The sequence below is a fragment of the Lutjanus erythropterus genome, chromosome 4 (genome assembly GCF_056507025.1).
Source record: "Lutjanus erythropterus isolate fLutEry1 chromosome 4, fLutEry1.hap2, whole genome shotgun sequence".
In the NCBI taxonomy this organism is placed as follows: Eukaryota; Metazoa; Chordata; class Actinopteri; order Lutjaniformes; family Lutjanidae; genus Lutjanus; species Lutjanus erythropterus.
The window spans coordinates 43,845,638-43,863,462 of NC_139320.1; the positions used below are offsets into that span (position 1 = coordinate 43,845,638).

At 37.8% G+C, this 17,825-nt stretch overlaps 2 protein-coding genes across 2 annotated transcripts; one reads left to right on the forward strand and one right to left on the reverse strand.

The window, feature by feature from the left end:
- Nucleotides 1-1,181: 1,181 nt before the first annotated feature.
- On the reverse strand, nucleotides 1,182-6,494 carry sfrp2l (secreted frizzled-related protein 2 like). Its single transcript, XM_084716628.1, has 3 exons — nucleotides 5,603-6,494; nucleotides 2,696-2,776; nucleotides 1,182-2,513 (listed from the first exon to the last, which is right to left on the reverse strand). Exons 1-3 carry the CDS (start codon nucleotides 6,126-6,128, stop codon nucleotides 2,122-2,124), a joined length of 999 nt encoding a protein of 332 aa, XP_084572754.1. The 5' UTR covers nucleotides 6,129-6,494; the 3' UTR covers nucleotides 1,182-2,121.
- A 5,307-nt stretch (nucleotides 6,495-11,801) lies between these two features.
- lamtor1 (late endosomal/lysosomal adaptor, MAPK and MTOR activator 1) lies at nucleotides 11,802-17,179 on the forward strand. The gene is made up of 5 exons (XM_084718097.1): nucleotides 11,802-12,053; nucleotides 13,948-14,093; nucleotides 14,195-14,272; nucleotides 16,614-16,737; nucleotides 16,981-17,179. The coding sequence occupies exons 1-5, from the start codon at nucleotides 12,012-12,014 to the stop codon at nucleotides 17,071-17,073; spliced, it is 483 nt and encodes a 160-aa protein (XP_084574223.1). The 5' UTR covers nucleotides 11,802-12,011; the 3' UTR covers nucleotides 17,074-17,179.
- The last annotated feature ends 646 nt before the right edge of the window (nucleotides 17,180-17,825 follow it).

Genomic DNA, 17,825 nt, shown 5'->3' on the forward strand with positions numbered 1-17,825 from the left:
TTTTGGTAATAGTTTTTGTTAGTTTTTTTTTAATTATATTTGTCAATGGTGAGTTCAAAGTTCAAAATAAATATTACAATACAATTAAATATAAATTAAAAATTAATAATTTAAATAATAATAATAAATTAATTTTGTAAGTACAAAATGTTGTTTCAAAACTAGTCTGTCTAGTTTTTAGTTTTAGTTAACTACAATAACCTTGCAGCAGAATCATTTAATGTACAAATAAATGTAATGAAATGTAAGAATAGAGATGAAATTCAAATCAAAAAGATTTATTAACATAAAATTTTCTTTCATTTCCAGTGCTTCTCTTTTGTAACTTGACATTATATCATCCTAACATATGTTATCTGTTTTCTTATCAAACAAAAACTTGCACATCTATTATATGTTTTTAGTTGTTTTTTTTAAAGGGATTTTTTAGATATATATTTGTAGATTTCTTGTTACACTGCAATGGGCTGGGAGGAACAGCATTTCGTTTTTATGTATGCATGTACAATAGAAAATGACAGCAAACTAAATCTTGACTTTATCGTGTATACTTAACATATATATAAAAGCATTGCAAAGTTGGTAGTATATAAAAAAACATTTCATCATTACAGCAATAACATAAATTACAATGCTTCAACCCAAAAAATGTAGCAATAAAAAATTCTGATATCAGCCAACACCCCTCCAACCATTATTAAAACTACTCAACGCTCACATTTTGTCTCTTCAGTATACACAAATGTACAAAGAAATACAAGAAAATACACAAATATCGCCCCAGTTAGAATTATATAAGTCTTTACGTGCCATGTGTAGTAGTAACATTTGTGAAAATGTCTTACTATCACTGCCTGTGTGAGATAATTCCAACATGATACACAAACGGCAGCTCGCTGTCCATTGCCATTCACCGTAAAAACTCTAATATTCTATTTTACATGAGGGGACTCAAACATGGTGAGTTATGGTAAAATAATCAGAATATGATGACAGGAACTCAACATGATGCATTGCTTTACTTGATGGGACACTAAATAAAGTAGAAAGACTTGATGGGTTACTGAGTGCGAGACATTTAGCACCTTTTCCAGAGTTAATCAGAAAGATTCATCAAGAAAGGGACTAGTATACAGATTTACACTTACAGTATCCATTAACTAATCTTTAAACACTGCTGAATCATCCTGAAGGGGTTTATTTTACAATAATGACCTGCTCACTGTACATCATCCTGCTTATGTCACTAACCAAAAATCAAATTGATAGAAAATATACATTTAAAAATTATTTTATCGCTCCTCTTTAGTCTATGATCAGAATAGCACCCATAGCAACAGTCTGTTCTTCATAGCAAAGGTCTGCTATATACAAAATAACAGACCTTAGAATACTGTAATTGACCAATCTGAATCGAGTATTTAACAAAGCCATGTAATAGGTAAGCAATAATGTACAGCGAGTGGGTCATTCCTGTCAAATAATGCCCGACAAGATGATGCAGGACTTTCATCACCCTAAAGGGGTTTATTACACAGTAATGACCTGCTCACTGTACATTATCCCACTTATTACTATTAAAAAAATAATTTGACACAAAATATTAATTTTGAAATGGTTTTATGGATTTAAAATTGATTTTATTGCTGTTCTTCATAGCAACAGTCTGCTATACAGAAATAAGAATGCTGTAATTGATCAATCACAATCGAGTGACAAAGCCCAGTAATAATGTCTGCTATGAATAACAGACTGTGACTGTCTGATCGTAGACTCTATAGGAGCAATAAAATCAATCTTAAATAAATAAAATAATTTTAAATTAATACTTTGTGTCAGATTAATCAGTGGGATATCGTCATAGTGAGTGGGTCATTATTGCAACATAAATCCCTTCAGGCGTCTTCACCTTGTTGGGGTTAATTCTGCATTACATCACCCATTATCTCATCCCTTACTTATTTGGTAACTTTGTTAACAGAACATTATTTAACAGTTAGTTTCTTATACTTTGGTAACTCTGGATTTGTGTGTTGCTATCGGCGGCACACAGTTACAGACTGCGTATGACCACAAAGCAGTGTCCCTGGGGCAGGACTGCACTGGCTGATAACTCCCTGTCTACAGCTCTGTACAGGACTGTTTAAGGAGAGCTCTGATGAACTTCTTCAGTTCTTTGTCCCCTCTGCTCCACCTCACCAGTCGAGTCAGCACCAGTCTTCCCTCTTCAGCTTGCGCGAGGCCCAGGTACCAGTTGCTGTCTCTTGCTGGTCCCTTATCCATGTGTTCCTCCTCTAACCCCCTGTCTTCATTTGTCTCTGCAGAGTCTAAGCCAGGGCAGGTGCAGGTGCCTCCTTCTTGCAGCCACAAAGCGCTATGGGCCATCGCGCCTCCCACCCCTTCAGCCCTCTCGGCACCTCCCCCTGCCCACCTCAGGATGCGGCTGCGGGCCGTAGGCACCAGCTGACGGTCCCCTCCCACCGTCGCCGTACTGCCCAGACGCATCTTAAATGCTGCGGCAGAGACAGAGAGAAAACTCTTTAACAGGTGCCATTTCAGACACATTGTAAAACAACCCCACTGGCTCTATAATCACATAATGTACTCTAAAATCATGCTGTGTTCTGCTTCGTTCTCAAAAGAAAAAAAAGGATGCATTTTGTAGCCTACGTTATCTGAATAATCTTGTTTTCACCATATGAACTGTGGCAGAAGTTCTCCTGGATGTCAGTCTCTCCTTCAGCAGCCAGACTACAGGCATCACAGATAACACTACCTGGAGGATTGAAAAGAGAGGGGATTAGATGACTGTGAGTGTCTGCAGTGAGGATGTTAAAAAAATCATAGAGGTGGTGGGGCTGTTGTCTTTGAGCAGAAATTCAGGATCAAAGCAAGAAAAGCAACTTAAAGGTTAGATTAGATAAAATAAAACTTCACGGATCTCCAGAGGGGAAATTCAGTTGGTAACACGGCACAAAAGACAACCAAATTGGTAGGAAACATTTTAAATTAAATAAATAAAACAAAACAATAAAATTAATTCAATTAAAAATGCTCATCACAGTTTCCAAGCCAGAGCCCGAGGAGATGTCTTCAGGTTCCTTCTTTTGTCCAACCGACAGTCCAAAACCCAAAGACTCTTCATTTACTATCATATATGACAACAAAAAATATGAATAACTAAAATAAGGTCCTCATATTGAAGAATCAGGAACGAGCAAAAAGATTGAGACTAATGCTTGATTAAATTACTGTATGAATTAATCAATAATCAAAATCACTGTATCTCTCTGCCATTTATGTACATGATTTGTACAGTACTGATAAACTGTAGCCAATATTTGTTTTGTTTTAATTTTTAATCTGATATGTATAATATAAATAAAGATTTTTGATAAGAATCACTTAAATTTGTTTATTAAAGAACATTTGTTGAGAGTGTTGTGGTGGATGAACTAAGTAATGGAGACACTTTCCGAATTAACTCAAACATTTTCTTACCATATTGACATTTTTTGTTACTTATTAGCAGAAATAAGCGTTGATTCTGATATGTTCGTGACCAGGTAGTATATCAACACACTGATATCTGTCTGACTCTTTATTTGTGCATTGTGCAAAAATATGCATGCAGGGATAATACTATAGTGGTGCACTTGGAGAGCCTGATTGAAGCAATACTTTAATTTTTTGAGTAATTCTGCAGAAGGGATAATATGTTAAACATAATCAAAATATCAAAGTAATTTTTCATTATAAAACACAGTGTTGCACAACAAAATGAAAGCTGTAGTAGTAGTAGGGCTGGGCAATATATCATCTTAGATTTTGGATATCATTATATAATGATGTGGCATTAAGTGTTGTCTTTTCTTGGTTTTAAAGGCTGCATTACAGTAAAGTGATGTAATTTTCTGAACTTGCCAGGCTGTTCTACCTGTTCTATTATTTGCCCTTACCCTGTTAATTAGAGCTGCAACCATTAGTTGATTAATCGATTAGTTGTCAATGATTAAATTAATCACCATCTATTTTGATGATCAAGTGACAATCTGTAATCATTTTTAAGGGAAAGAAAATCTAAATAATTTGATTTCATCATCTTAAATGTGAATATTTTCTCTCCATGACAGTAAACTGGGCTTTTTGAAACTGTGATCAACATTTTTCACAATTTTCTGATATTTTATGAACCAAACAACTGATTGATCAATCAAGAAAATGATTGTCAAATTAATCAATAATATAGAAAATTGTTATAGTTGCAGCTCATATTTTGTGAAAGCACCAACAGTCACCCCTGCAATATTGTTGCAATATCAATATCAAGGTATTTGGACAAAAATGTCATGATATTTGATTTTGTCCATAATCACCCAGCCCTAAGTTGTATTCCCATATATACAGATAATTAAATTCAGAACATAATAGGATAAAATATAAATGAAAGCTTACATATATGCATATACATCTATATGTCAATGATGTACACTCAGCTGAACCTCGACCTGACCAACTGAAGCATCCCCAAATCATAACACTGCCCCCACAGGCTTGTATGGTAGGCACTAGACATTATGGGAGCATCACTTCATCTGCCTTTCTTCTTACCCTGATGCCCCCATCACTCTGGAACAGGGTAAATCTGGACTCAACAGACCACATGACCTTTTTCCATCGCTCCAGAGTCCAATCTTTATGCTCCCTTGCAAACCGAAGCCCTTTTTTTTTCTGATTAGCCTCACTGGTAAGTATTTTTCTTAATGGTTCACAGCTGTTTAGTCCCAACTGAGTTCTCTTCACATTGTGCATGTGGAAATGCTCTTACTTTCACTATTAAACATTTTAGTAGTTTCATCACTCTCTTTAGTTGTTTTCTTTGCCTGATGCAGGCCAATAATTTGACCCTTCTAAAACAGAGTAACATCTTCTCCATGACCACAGGATGTCTTCTGACACAGTTGTTTAAGAAATTAGAAGCTGCTCAGTTAAGTTTAAATAACTTGTTCTCAGCTGAAACATATTAATCACTGCAGTGATTACTTTTGAGGTACTTTTGAATGACTTTTTAAGGGGCCAGGCAGTGAGTGTATATATGAAAAACGCATTTGAGTGTTACTTATAAGGTATAATTATTTGATGGTGACACAGTTGTTGATTGAAAACATACCAGTCAGTTTACCTGTGGGTCTAGTAGTACTTTACACAGGCAGATGAATGAAAAGTAGAACCCAACATATTGGACAGCCAATACTGTCAAGCCTGATATTGGCCTAACACAACTATATGCAGATTGTTTTTAGTTATGGCAGCCAGGCAGAATTTTGTGTATTTAATCATTGTTCTTAATTCAAGGTATTATTTATGATTTTTTTTTATAGGTGTATATAATTCTGAAAAATCCCTGTGAAAGTTTACTATTTAATTGCTGTGATATAATTTGGATTTAAATAAAGAATATTAGCCAATATATCAGAAAATACACTCCATTTTTTAAAATCTCCTCCTGACCTCCATAATCCAGTATCACTTGGACTCCAGTGAAAAGTAAATCAACAAACAGTAAAAAATTAAAGTGTAAAACAGTTCTGAGTCCACTGACCTTTCAGCGCCTCCTCGTGCCTGACCTCCTCTGCAGTCCTGCTCTCGTGCTCTCCGGTTGCCGGGATACAGAGGTCGGTCCCGCGCGGGAACCGGGTACAGTTGAACATCTCGGGCCACGGGAACCCGAACGCGCTCATGACGGGCACGCATCCGTCCCGCACGGCCTCGCACAGGCTCCTGCAGGGGCTGACGGGCCCGCCGAGCTCCGGCAGACACACCGGAGCGAACAGCGAGCACAGGAACTTCTTTGTGTCCCGGTGGCACAGCTTGGAGATGAGGGGCAGCCAGGCCGCCGACTGCTGCTGGGCCTCCCGCAGGGTGTCGTGGCCCAGCAGGTTGGGGATCCGCATGTGCCTGTAGCCGATCCCGTGGCACAGAGACAGGGTGCTCGGGATGGGTTTACACACCGAGCGGACCGAGGAACTGTACACGAGCGACGGCGGCCGGAGCTGGGCAGGAGCCACAGAGTCAGAGGCATCATAAACTCCAAAGAGCAAAATAAAACCGAGCATAGAAACTAACATGGTTTTCTTCCAACAAGAACAGAGTCAAGTCTGTGAAACTGCTGCTGCACTTCTGCCTGGACTTGACCGGCCTGTAGGTGTAAACAAAGAGGTGTGGAGGAAACGGGGGGTTAATGAGAGGGCAGGCGCCTCCCAGTCACCATCCCACCCCCTCAGACTGCTGCCTGTCTGTCTGTCTGTCTCCACATTTCACAGTCTGTCTCTTCAGTTTGGCTTTAAGGTTATAAATTGCAAACTTTGGGTTGGACACAGAGCAGAAAAACTTAAATGATGCAATGAGCCTAGATAATCATAATTTTGCCTTATAATGTGTAAATCATATTTAACACATACTATTAAGGATTTTAAAAGTTATTCTTACTCAACACAATTTCAAATCTTGGCTTCTACATAAATTTCAAATTTGTTCTTACTGCTATTCCTGTAATGTTGAGGAAATAAACTGTTTAAGGATTGCACAAAAAATACTAATAAAGAAAAAAAAAAAAAAAAAAAATACAAACTATTTTTTGTTATCTTCAAAATTTAGTGTCCATGCCATGTTAAGATTTTAAGTTAACTGAATTTGAAAAGAAAAGTTGAGGTAATTTTTTAATAATTCAAAACAAAGGAACTTGTATCAAATACACTTGGTATTAATTTAGTTGTATTTCAGAAAACATGTCCAATAAGCTTAAGATATTAAGTTGAACCAATAATTCTTTAGTCAAACTGACCAGCATTATTAATAAATATAATTTCCTTTTACATTTTCTCAGTTTAAAAGTCAGTTCTTCATTTCACACTAAGAACTGAAGCTGAAGCTGCTCCTGTTTGAGCCACTTTGTTCCAGCGTCTGCACAAAGACAATATGTGAAACTGCTCTTGGTGAATTTATTAAATAATAAGTGTAAGGGTGTATTCTACACATGCATCATGGTTAGCCGTGAAATTATGACTTAAAGGGTATTAGCACAGCTAGTTTTCATGTTTTTCTTTAAACTGTTATAAAAGGGTCTTATTACTCAAACAATTAATGATTAGAAGTCTGCTAATATGCTGATCGTGTTTATTAAAAAACTTACTTTAACAGGTTGATAGAACTCTGTACAGTACATTCATTCAACTCACCATTTAAAGTCAAAAGACTGAAAGTTACAAGAATGATTTTTTTTTTTTTTTACAGTAATCAGTGCAGCTTTGAATCAGAAGATGCATGCTCTCTCAGTGCAGACACATCTTTTTACTGTTTTTTTTTTTGTGAATTAGATCAGACCGAGGTTGCATCTCTGTCCCCTGACTAATTAAACTTTTTTTTAAAAAATCTGAATCTAGGGCGTTGCATGCATAATGTCTGCATTTGAAGTAGCACTGTATTTTGTGTTGTATTTTGCTTTTTTATAAGTGTTTTTTTTTATTGTCAGGCCTAATTAATTTTGTTTTGCCCAGTATTTAAAGCAATCTTACAAGTCAGAAATTCTGCAGCAAAAGCATGGATATGCTTCTTTCTATATTTATTAAATAAATGCACAGATTATAAGCCATCCAGTGAAAATTTAAAATACTTTGTAGATCCATAATAGCTTCAATCAATAGTTTTTAAGTTCTGAAAAGAGCTTGCTTATTGTTTGCTTGTGATTGTAAGAAACTGAAGTAATTCCACACCTGTTTTTTGAATAAGCAGTGAGAATAAGCTGCTGTGTGATGCATGAATGAAGAGCACTTGAAAAACACAACTGTCTGCATTGTGGAATTAGGCGCTGGAAATAAAATGTAACTGTAGTGAGTCAGACACACAGTGTGTGAGGTTCTCTGTCATCATACTCAGCCAGAGGGTGTTGGAGACCCTTTCATCTTTTTCCAGGGAGAGACATGTCTCGTCCTGCTCTCTTCTCCTGCTGCTTGCTGAGGAGCAGCCCATTAAGTATTTAGAGCGCTTGAATTTAATCAAACATTGGCAATGTATGCATTTCATTATCTGCTTACCTCTTCCAGAAAACAGAGAGAAAAACACTACTTGGACTGGTGGAATTGGTACTGACAGTACTTGAGCAGGCTATAGTGGAGTGGATTGATACTGCATGTCACATGAAAAACTACTTTTCTGAGTAAATAGTGTATGTTTTGTTAATTTCAATATCATAATATACACTGTAACAAGAATGCTGTAAAATTTTCAGTAAGTTACCGGCAGCAATTAGCTGGTAAGTTGCTGGAAATACATTTCACAGTATGATTACCATAAATCTAATCACAGTATCACAGTACTGTAATTCTTATTACAGTAATAATCACAGTACTGTAAATGTTATTACAGTAATAAACAGCTTGCTGTATTTTTAGCACAATACTGATTCAACCACTGTAAAAGCCATTACTGTATTAATTTTAACATTATAAACTGATAAATAGAACAATTACATACTATACAATGAAGACACCTTTTAATCACAAAAAATGAATTTATTTCATCAATTCATTTAACTTTTAAATACTTAAATACATTTTTAAAAACACTAAAGAGTTTTAGTTTTGGCTGTTTGAATTAGAATTCAAATTAATGCTGAATGTTCTCTGAAGGAATAAGTGTCTGAGTAATGCAGCTGACTCTGGTCATGGCCACTTTTTTCTCTCAAAATAATATTTATAGTAAGTGTTATAACTATGTTAACTATTACTGCAACCTCACCGAGTTAATGACCCACAAGATAAACAGTCCCCACCAAGGTAGGAAGCCCCCACTCTAGTTAACGTGGACGTCTTAGTTATTGTGTTGATTGTAGATTTTTTTTTTTCAATAAAAAAACAAACAAAAAGAACATTAAAGCTGCAAGCAGCACTGGACAGGCCCGCCAGGGAACGCTACAGCCATGACCATGTCGCCAGATGCTGACTGGTGGATGAGGAGCAAATTTGTATGTGGTGCTATTGAGCCAATTTGCAACATTGACAGAATATTGTCATGTTGATGTGTTCAGAGGGGGGCTGTTATCAAATGTGAAGTTTTAGGCAGATTCAGTGATGTAAACTGAAGTTTAAGCAACTTCCTATGTCATGCTGAAACACCGAAGTTCGCTGTATCGTCGTGGATGCACATCACTGACGATTCAACACGATCTTTACAATGCAGGACTTAAGGCCTGTCTGACCAGATTTGAGTTGGATATGGGCAAACCGCTTGGAGGAGCACATCAAAGCCTACAACATGGCATTTCCTGTGGCCAGTGGGTGGCACTATGACTATTGCAGAATATTGACTTGAAGATGTGTTCAGTGTGGGATTGTTATCAAATAGGTGAAGTTTGATTCAGATCAGATTATCTATACTGAAGTTATAGCAACGTCATCTCTCATGGTGAGACATCAAAATCCACCACCATGGCCATGCCCATGCTTTCCAAAAATGTGGTGATAGGATCAGGTGCCCATCAGATGCCAGTCGGACACAGGAGGCACCGGTGGAGCTGCGACTGACAAACTAACATGTTATTTCCTAGTAGGTGACCAGTAGGTGGCACTATGACTATTGCAGAATATTGTCATGTCGAAGTGTTCAGGGCGGGACTGTTATCAAACATGGAGGTTTGGTGCAGATTAGATCATTTGTACTAAATTTATAGGATTTTCCTGTTTCATGACGAATCATCAAAATTCAACAAATTTTGACGCCACGTCATGGCCATGCCCTCCAATGTCGAGGCGAGGTCTGGCACCCATCAGACGCCAGCCGGACACACATCTGTAGCTATTCTTGTCGTAGATAACTTTAGTCATAATTATCAAGGACAACATAATAGCAGTCTGTATATAATCAATTACATGATAATCTATAAATAATCTGCATGTTTGTCGTGGAATGCACCTTGTATGTTGTAAATTAATCAAATCAAACAACATTCATTGTCGGTAAACAGAAGAAGGTGGTTCTACTTGACACAAGTGAGTATTCACCTGACAAAAATAGCAGAAGTGTAACAAGCAGCAACAACCCACATATATATATACACACACACACACACACACACACACACACACACACACACACACACACACACACACACACACACACACACACGTTTGTCTAAATGAAAGTAGAATTGTCATTATGAAGACAATGAAATGTGACTTCTTAGAATTTCTTTGAGAGAAAAGTTACACAAAAAAGTCAGAGATAACAGACATACACTCAAATACACCCAATAATACAAAGCAGTTACAATGATGTGTGTAATGATATGGCAAAAATCAGCAGGCTCTACTCTCAGGGCACCTCCACTGTCAGGACAGGAAAACACCTTTTCTACATCCCCCAAAGGACAGAACTTGCCATTTGTGGCCCAGTTAAATTCTGGTTCAGTTACCATGGTAACTGATGCCAGTGCCTTCAGATTTATATTTTATATAAAAAACCTAAATCTGACCTTCAATCTGCATGGTGATGTGTGGATAATGATTGAATTTTAATTTTTGGATAAACTTTCCCTTTAAGGTTTGGGATTTTTTGTGGGTCTGGGGTTCCCCTCTAGACATCATAAAATTTGACCTTGGTCTGAAAAACATAAGCTAATAAGCTGCAATACCACTCAGCGAAAGTCTGCCTTTGATGTAAAAGCTTGCATTGTCTTGGCAACCTGACCTGCCTCATCACTTGGTCAACAACACAAAACCGTATATTCCCATCATTTGTGACACTTACGTGGACTGGAAGAAAGTCAGGTCCTCCTCTGCCTTCTTGATAGCAAAATTAGCAACTGTTTGTGTTTTAAATAATGTAAAATGTGCCAACAGCAAAGGCAGATTATTATGTGACTGCTGGAAAAATAATCCTGCTAAAAATGATTGTGTTGAGATTTATGGTAAAAATATATTTACTGTAAAATTCTCCCACCAATTATAAGTATAAAGCAACTTACTGTATAAATATTATATTAAGATGGCACCCATTCAGTCCAGTGAGAATTGCTTGCCTGGTCTTTAAGCTTCTGGGTTTTCTTGACTGAATATGTGCAGTAATGTCCCGCGCCCCCCCCCTTACTCCAACCAGAAGTTCTCAGTTGTCCCATAGACTTACATTGTAATGACATTTATAAATAGCTTTTTTCAGCTCAAGGAAAGTTTTACAAATATAAAACCTCCATGGGTCAAAAATTCATCATAGAAAGCGTCTCAAATGATCTTGTTTGCAGTTCTGGGTGTCCTGTCAAGTTTTTCTCTCTTTTATAATGCTGGTTTGTTGGTCCGCCCTGTTTCCACAGTATCTCAGAGTGGATAAACTAAACACTGGCTGCAGATAGGGCCTTTTGCATTTTCGCAACTTTCAGGACTTTTGTGAAACCGTAGTTTCTCCTGCATGGTGGGGAAGGGGAGGGTCGGGGAAGTGGTATTCAGTGGGTCGCAATCTACAACCTTACACCTAGATGACACTAAAACTTTGAATCTAATCTAGTATTTAGTTTTAATTTTAGTTTTACAAAGCTCTTTCATTTTTATTTATTTATTGTAATTTTTTAATGTTTAAAAATGTTATTATTATTATTATTATTATTATTAGTAGTAGTAGTAGTAGTGGTAGTAGTAGTGGTGGTGGTGGTGGTACTAGTAGCAGTAGCATTTATGTATATATTTTACAACACTCGCGTTTAAAAGTTCCCCCGTCACGTGACGGAGGCCAGGGCTGCTTCTCTAAAAGCGGAAGTGGTGGTTGTGTTGTTGCACCAGAGCTGCTGTCATGTGATAGCTCGACCGAGGAGCTGCTGTTGACAGTAGCTTCCTACCTTTAGATGAAGCTAAAGTAAAACCACGCAGGAGAGGAGTTTTATGTTTGTAGGAGAAGATAAACACGGCTGGTTTCTGACGGACAACAGGGAAGCTGGGGTTGTGTAGTTTGGCCCCTCGGACGCTGTCATGGGTTGCTGTTACAGCAGCGAGAACGAGCCCACAGAGCAGGTAGTTAGCTGTTAGCTGCTAAAACTGTCCCGATAAATACATTGTTCTTTCTTAACAAACACAGTATGTGATGTTAATTTATTTATTAATGATGCTTTATACGTACCGTGCAGTTGAGCAATGTGTGACTACGTTTCCAATTCGTCTTTTGTTGTAGTTAAAGTGAAAGTGACACCTGAAAAGCAGCTTTAGCTTGCTAGCTTTAGCCTTCGGGACAGGCCTGGCCCAGGGCAGGCTGTGAAGTTGGCACTTACATGAAAAACGATCATAGTTAAGAGGAGCTGTACGATTTGAAAAGTGTACATTTAAGTTACGTTTACAAATGTATTTCTGCTTTTAAAATTATCAGGACATTGTCATTTATGGCTTAGCTTAGTTAAATTGTTTCTTCTGAAACCAAGTTGTTTCAAAGCAAATTGTGAAGAACTACTTGTAAATTACTAAATACTTAATTGTGACATAAACATTGTCATCAAGAAGAGAAGTGATTGATATTTTGGTCCATGGACTTGATGTGTTTTGTATCATGTGACTCGGTATTCCTTGGTATTTTTAGTTCACGGAAACAAGCCAGTTCTTCCTTCATGCAGAATAGTTTCCTCATATTCATGTAATCTGATCTTAAGGAATTTCTGTCTGTCTTGTACCCACGTTATATATTAGTCTGAAAATGTAATTTCTGTTTTATTTGCAAGATAATTATCGGATAAACCTAATCAAGTTTGTTGAATTGGTTGATATTAGTGTGACCTTGGTCAGTTTTAGTGATACATTTAGTTCATTAGAACATCCAGAGCCGGTGTTAAATTTCTTTAGGGTGTGTAGTTGGAATCCAACGTTTATGCTTCCCTTAAGATTTTAATGTTGGGGAAATGGAAAAACTGACAAGAGCAGGGCCTGTGATTTGTTGAATTTGTGATCCACTCATATGGGTTTTTCAATTGCAGATGACAATGTTTTAGAAAGCAGGGGGACCGATGACTCATATATAATGCCAACATAAAAAGAATTCCATGCACATTATAGTCTTCAGACATGTTTTGTTTATCGACCTTTTGAACGCAGAAATCGGCCGTTGCCAATCATCTGACAGATAACAGACTATTGTATAGTTATAGTATGTGTTACCATAAATGTTGAAAACTGGATTGCTGTGGGAGTTGAGCTTACACCTCAAGGTTTCATCACCGCATCAGATTTTAATATTATAACATCATGCTTTCAATTTTTTTTAAAACTCTAGAAATCACTTTCATGGACCACACTTTATAGGTTCATCTCATAGGCTCAATTATCATGTTTTATCATGTCATGCTGAATAAAAAAATTGTAAGGCACATTCTTTGGCACTGAATTGCTACACAACTTTAATATACAGTAATTTGTTAAATGGAAGATTCTGCACTTTTATGTTGATGGTAAATTGAGTCAATTTAAGCAATAAATTCCTCAGTGTGAGACAGAGTTCTCTTGCTAGCAGAGGTGTGCCCGCAGGGCCTACGTGCACTAGGATGCATTATTTGCGAGCTTCTGATGTCCATGCACATGTCGGCATGTGTCACTAACCTAGGCTACAGCTATTAGTTTGTTGAATAGGTGAAAGAAATATTGATCTAGCACACACCCTGGCTACCCAGCAACGGAGACTAGAAATCCAAACTGAAATATCCTGCAGTTCGTCCTCACCACCACTGACATCACTGTGACATGACTGGTGCAGGAAGAAGAACAGATTGTGCAGCAGGAGAACTCAGATTTCTCTGTCAATATAGCATTTACTGAGGAATTTATTGCTTCAGTTGACTACATTTACCATCAACACTGACTGGACATCACATGAAAAGTGTGGTGAGATTTGTTAGCATGTATTTATATTTTGATCAACTTGTTCTAGGATCCTGATGAACGTAAGCCGCTGATCCCCCACCTGAATCCTGACAACAAACCCCCAAATGGGACTGACTGGATCACTACCAATGTCCCCTCAGCGCGGACAGATGAACAGGCCCTCCTTACATCCATCCTCACCAAGACAGCACAGTAAGTCATGCATGCATAGACGAGCCAGTTTCAGCATGTGATAGCAAAGCAGTAATTCACGTGGTCCTTTAATAAACTTGCCATTATTTGCTCTCTGTCAGGAACATCATTGATGTCTCAGCAGCTGACTCCGTTATGATGGAGCAGCATGAATACATGGACAAAGCTCGGCAATACAGGTATGTGGGTGAGCAGCTGCATAGTATTTGTTGTGGAAGGTTGTCGCTCTTCTGCAGTCCTCTGTTTTGCTTTTTTTGTGTATGGATAGGGGCTGGGTGTGGGTCTCTGTCTGGGCAAGATTTGGTTTTCACAATGAAATGAATCACTCTGTGTCGCACTTATCTGAAGATGGTAATGATTTATCAGCTGACTCATACATGTAGGTAGCCTATAAACTATAAAGATAGCCTGGATATTTTAGCTGTTAAAGCCATATAATGATAACATTCTTAGTTGATAAGATGTTGAGCTTAACTTTATGCTCCATATAGGCTACTGTATGGTGCTTTACAGTGTCATGTTGTGGATGTATCGCACTAATTTTAGGTTCTGGGAAAGAGATTCAGATGACATAAATACTACTTAAAAGTGATCCAGCTGTATGCATGTACCAGTTGCCAGGGACACCTGTAGGTGGTGCTGACTTAAAAGTCGTTGGGAAAAGGAAATTGTCAACACTGTGTAAAATTTCAACACCAATCCAGTGACTTGAGAAGGTGATGAGGGAAGTGATTCAACTTAAAACTTGCAACAGCATAGTTCTGCTCCCTCAAAATTTATCTCCAAAATGAGTACTATAGTCCAAATACCAAGTTGGAGCCATAGACGGTACATTAAACAGGTTGAAATCCTATTTAATATACGATCTATGGTTGAAATGAATTGTTTCCCCTCACCCCCTCCTCCCCAGACTCAAGGAAGCTCAGGCAGACTGCAGGAATACTGCAGGAGTGTAAGACAAGTGCAACATTATAATTTGACAAATGATAAGAGACTGTCACTTGCCTATCAAGCTAAGAAGTGCTCTGAAAATACACACTCTTGAGTTTGAGTTCAGTTGCTGCCTGTCTCACTGTCTGCCAGACTCCATTAACATATTTCTCAATTTAACTGTTACAGACATCTACTTTTGTTGTCAGAGTAGCAAGTATTTCAACTGAGGATGTTTCTTTCATTTCTTATGACATATCATGGTCATTTTATGATTTATTACAGTAAATACAATCAATTTCTCCTTTAAATTAACATTAACTAATAAAAAAAAAACTTAAAAAGTGTTGTATTCTGTTTGGGAAGGGCTCAGACATTTATTTATTGAATATTGTAAACACAGTCTAAAATTCACTCCAAAGCACAAGTCCCTGCACATTCAGTCTTTCCTGATATCACCAAGGGTTGAATTCAAATGCCTCTGTATCCTGGTACAGTCTTTTAGGTTTTTAGTTCTTTGCAAACTTTGTCCCCTGGTGACCAGCATCCATGGTCTGTCTGAATGGCGTGGAGGAGCTAGCTAGTAAGCTAACCTAAAACACTCCAGTTTCTGTGGGTTTACTTTCTACCTATTCATTTAAACTATAAAACAGAGAACCACAATAATAATACAGGGGTATAAATGACTTTTAGCATTTAAATTGGGAATTCTATCTTGTGATATAGCCTCATCTCATACTCTGTCTGGACAATTATAGTCACTAATATATTCAAGGACAAATATATTTTTCTCAAGGTTTGCCTATATTTTCACATTTGATGTTTAGTTTTATTGCAAAATTGTCTTAAAATTTAATTAAATGATGGCATTAAGAAGAAGTCATACATTTAACTTGCAGATACATGTAGACACCCTCCAGGTACAATCACACCTGGTGGCTAGATTTCTACCAAACACAGCAGCTATGTTTAGGCTAAAACACAGAAGAGACAAGAGAAGTGTACCATGGAGCGAGATTAATGGGTTAGTGAGGTTATGTTGAGTCTAAATCCAGAGTTTTCAATGTCACGGAGATGTGTCTCTCTTAACTTGGCTAGATCACCTTGGGAACTTATAACCTGATGAGGAGGAGGTTATGTTCAGAGTTTAAGATTAATTCAGTTGTTATTGTTCTATATGCACTTGTCATGTTAAAAAACAAACAGCAGCCATTAAGAGTGCATTAAGTTGATTAGTAATTTCCTTCCAGAATTCCTGTCTTGCCTTATCTAATGCAACAATGTTGCTTTTTACTGTAATATATTTTAATGTTTTTATAGCTCTCCATTAATAACAGTTTGTCGTGACTAAAGTGGGCAGCAGAGTCTGAGGAAGAAAACCTGGGTTAACAATGCACTGTTGTGATGCCCATTATCTTTGACTGGGGTTTTAGGTTTTTGTCAAGCCAGGTCATGCAAAAGACAGACTGGTTATGTTGAACTACCTTTGTAGTACAAGCCTAAGGTGATGTGTTGTGGACAGACTAACGACTGCAGTCTAGGTAATAACAGGGCAGCAGCCTAAGTAAGCCTGTGGGTTTTTTGTTTCAGTACAAAGCTGGCTGTGTTGAGCAACAGTCTGCCCCAGAAGAAAGCCCTCGCTCTGCCCTCCCTCACCAGCCAGCCCCACCAAGTGCTTGCTTGTGACCTGGTGCCATATTCAGATGTTCAGCAGGTAATCAAACACTAGTACACATGGGAGATATGTTGGCATGTGTTGTTTGCCTGTTGGCTACATTCAACATCAGAGAGATTCTCTTGTGGGAACAATATGCAACATGTGTAGCTGTCTGGTATTTCAGTCTGAGGGGTGTGATTAAATGTGTGGCTTAAAATAGATCTTTTTTTATTTTACTCTGTGAAACTGTAGGTTTTAGGTATTTTGCACTAAAATAACTGTCTCCCTTTTTCCTTGCAGGTGTCCAAAATAGCAGCGTATGCTTACAGTGCAATCTCTCAAATTAAAGTGGATGCGAAAGAAGAACTGGTCGTCCAGTTTGCCATTCCCTGATTCAGTGACTCTGGGCCGCATATTGTTCCTCCCATCCTGCTCTCTCTGTGTCACTTCTGCATCCTCACCTGCCAGCCCACCCTTTATTAAAGCATCTTGGTCCTTATGCTTCTTAGCTATGCCTCTAATTGCTACAAAGACAGAGGATTGCACCCCATGGCTGTCATTTAGTGTTCTTAGTTATGGGTCAGTAGCTGGCCTCATGGGCTGTGGAAGATGGCTGACTGTAGATGGACCATTGGGGTATAATCTCATATTTACAAGAATGCCTCTTCTGTATGTGTGGATCGCTGGCTTTGTCAGAACAAGCTGTGGGAAAAAATATCACTCATCCTTAACTCAACTCTTATCTTTTTTTTTTTTAACGGTTTCAGGGCCGTTTCAGTAACTTTTGCTTGGCCTGTAAACTCAGGTGAACAAGGCTAGCTCCATATGCCAGACTGTTTTCCAAAGGCATAGAAGAATGTAGAGTGTCTTCACGTGGGACAAAGCTGTAGGATTTTTGGCTGTTGGTGTATATAGTTGATAAAATCTCCATTGAGGCAGGCGAAACGAGGAACATTGGAATGTTGGAAAAATGGAAATGATCACAATTCCATAGGCACAAGTGCAATGGTTGAATATTTTAGCCATTTACCCAGATAAAAAACTTGCATCATGGCTTAGAGTTCTCACTTCATATGTCTTTAAAGCAACATTATGTAACTATTCTACCTTAAAATAACAACTTCAAAATCATTTAGAGGCTGCAC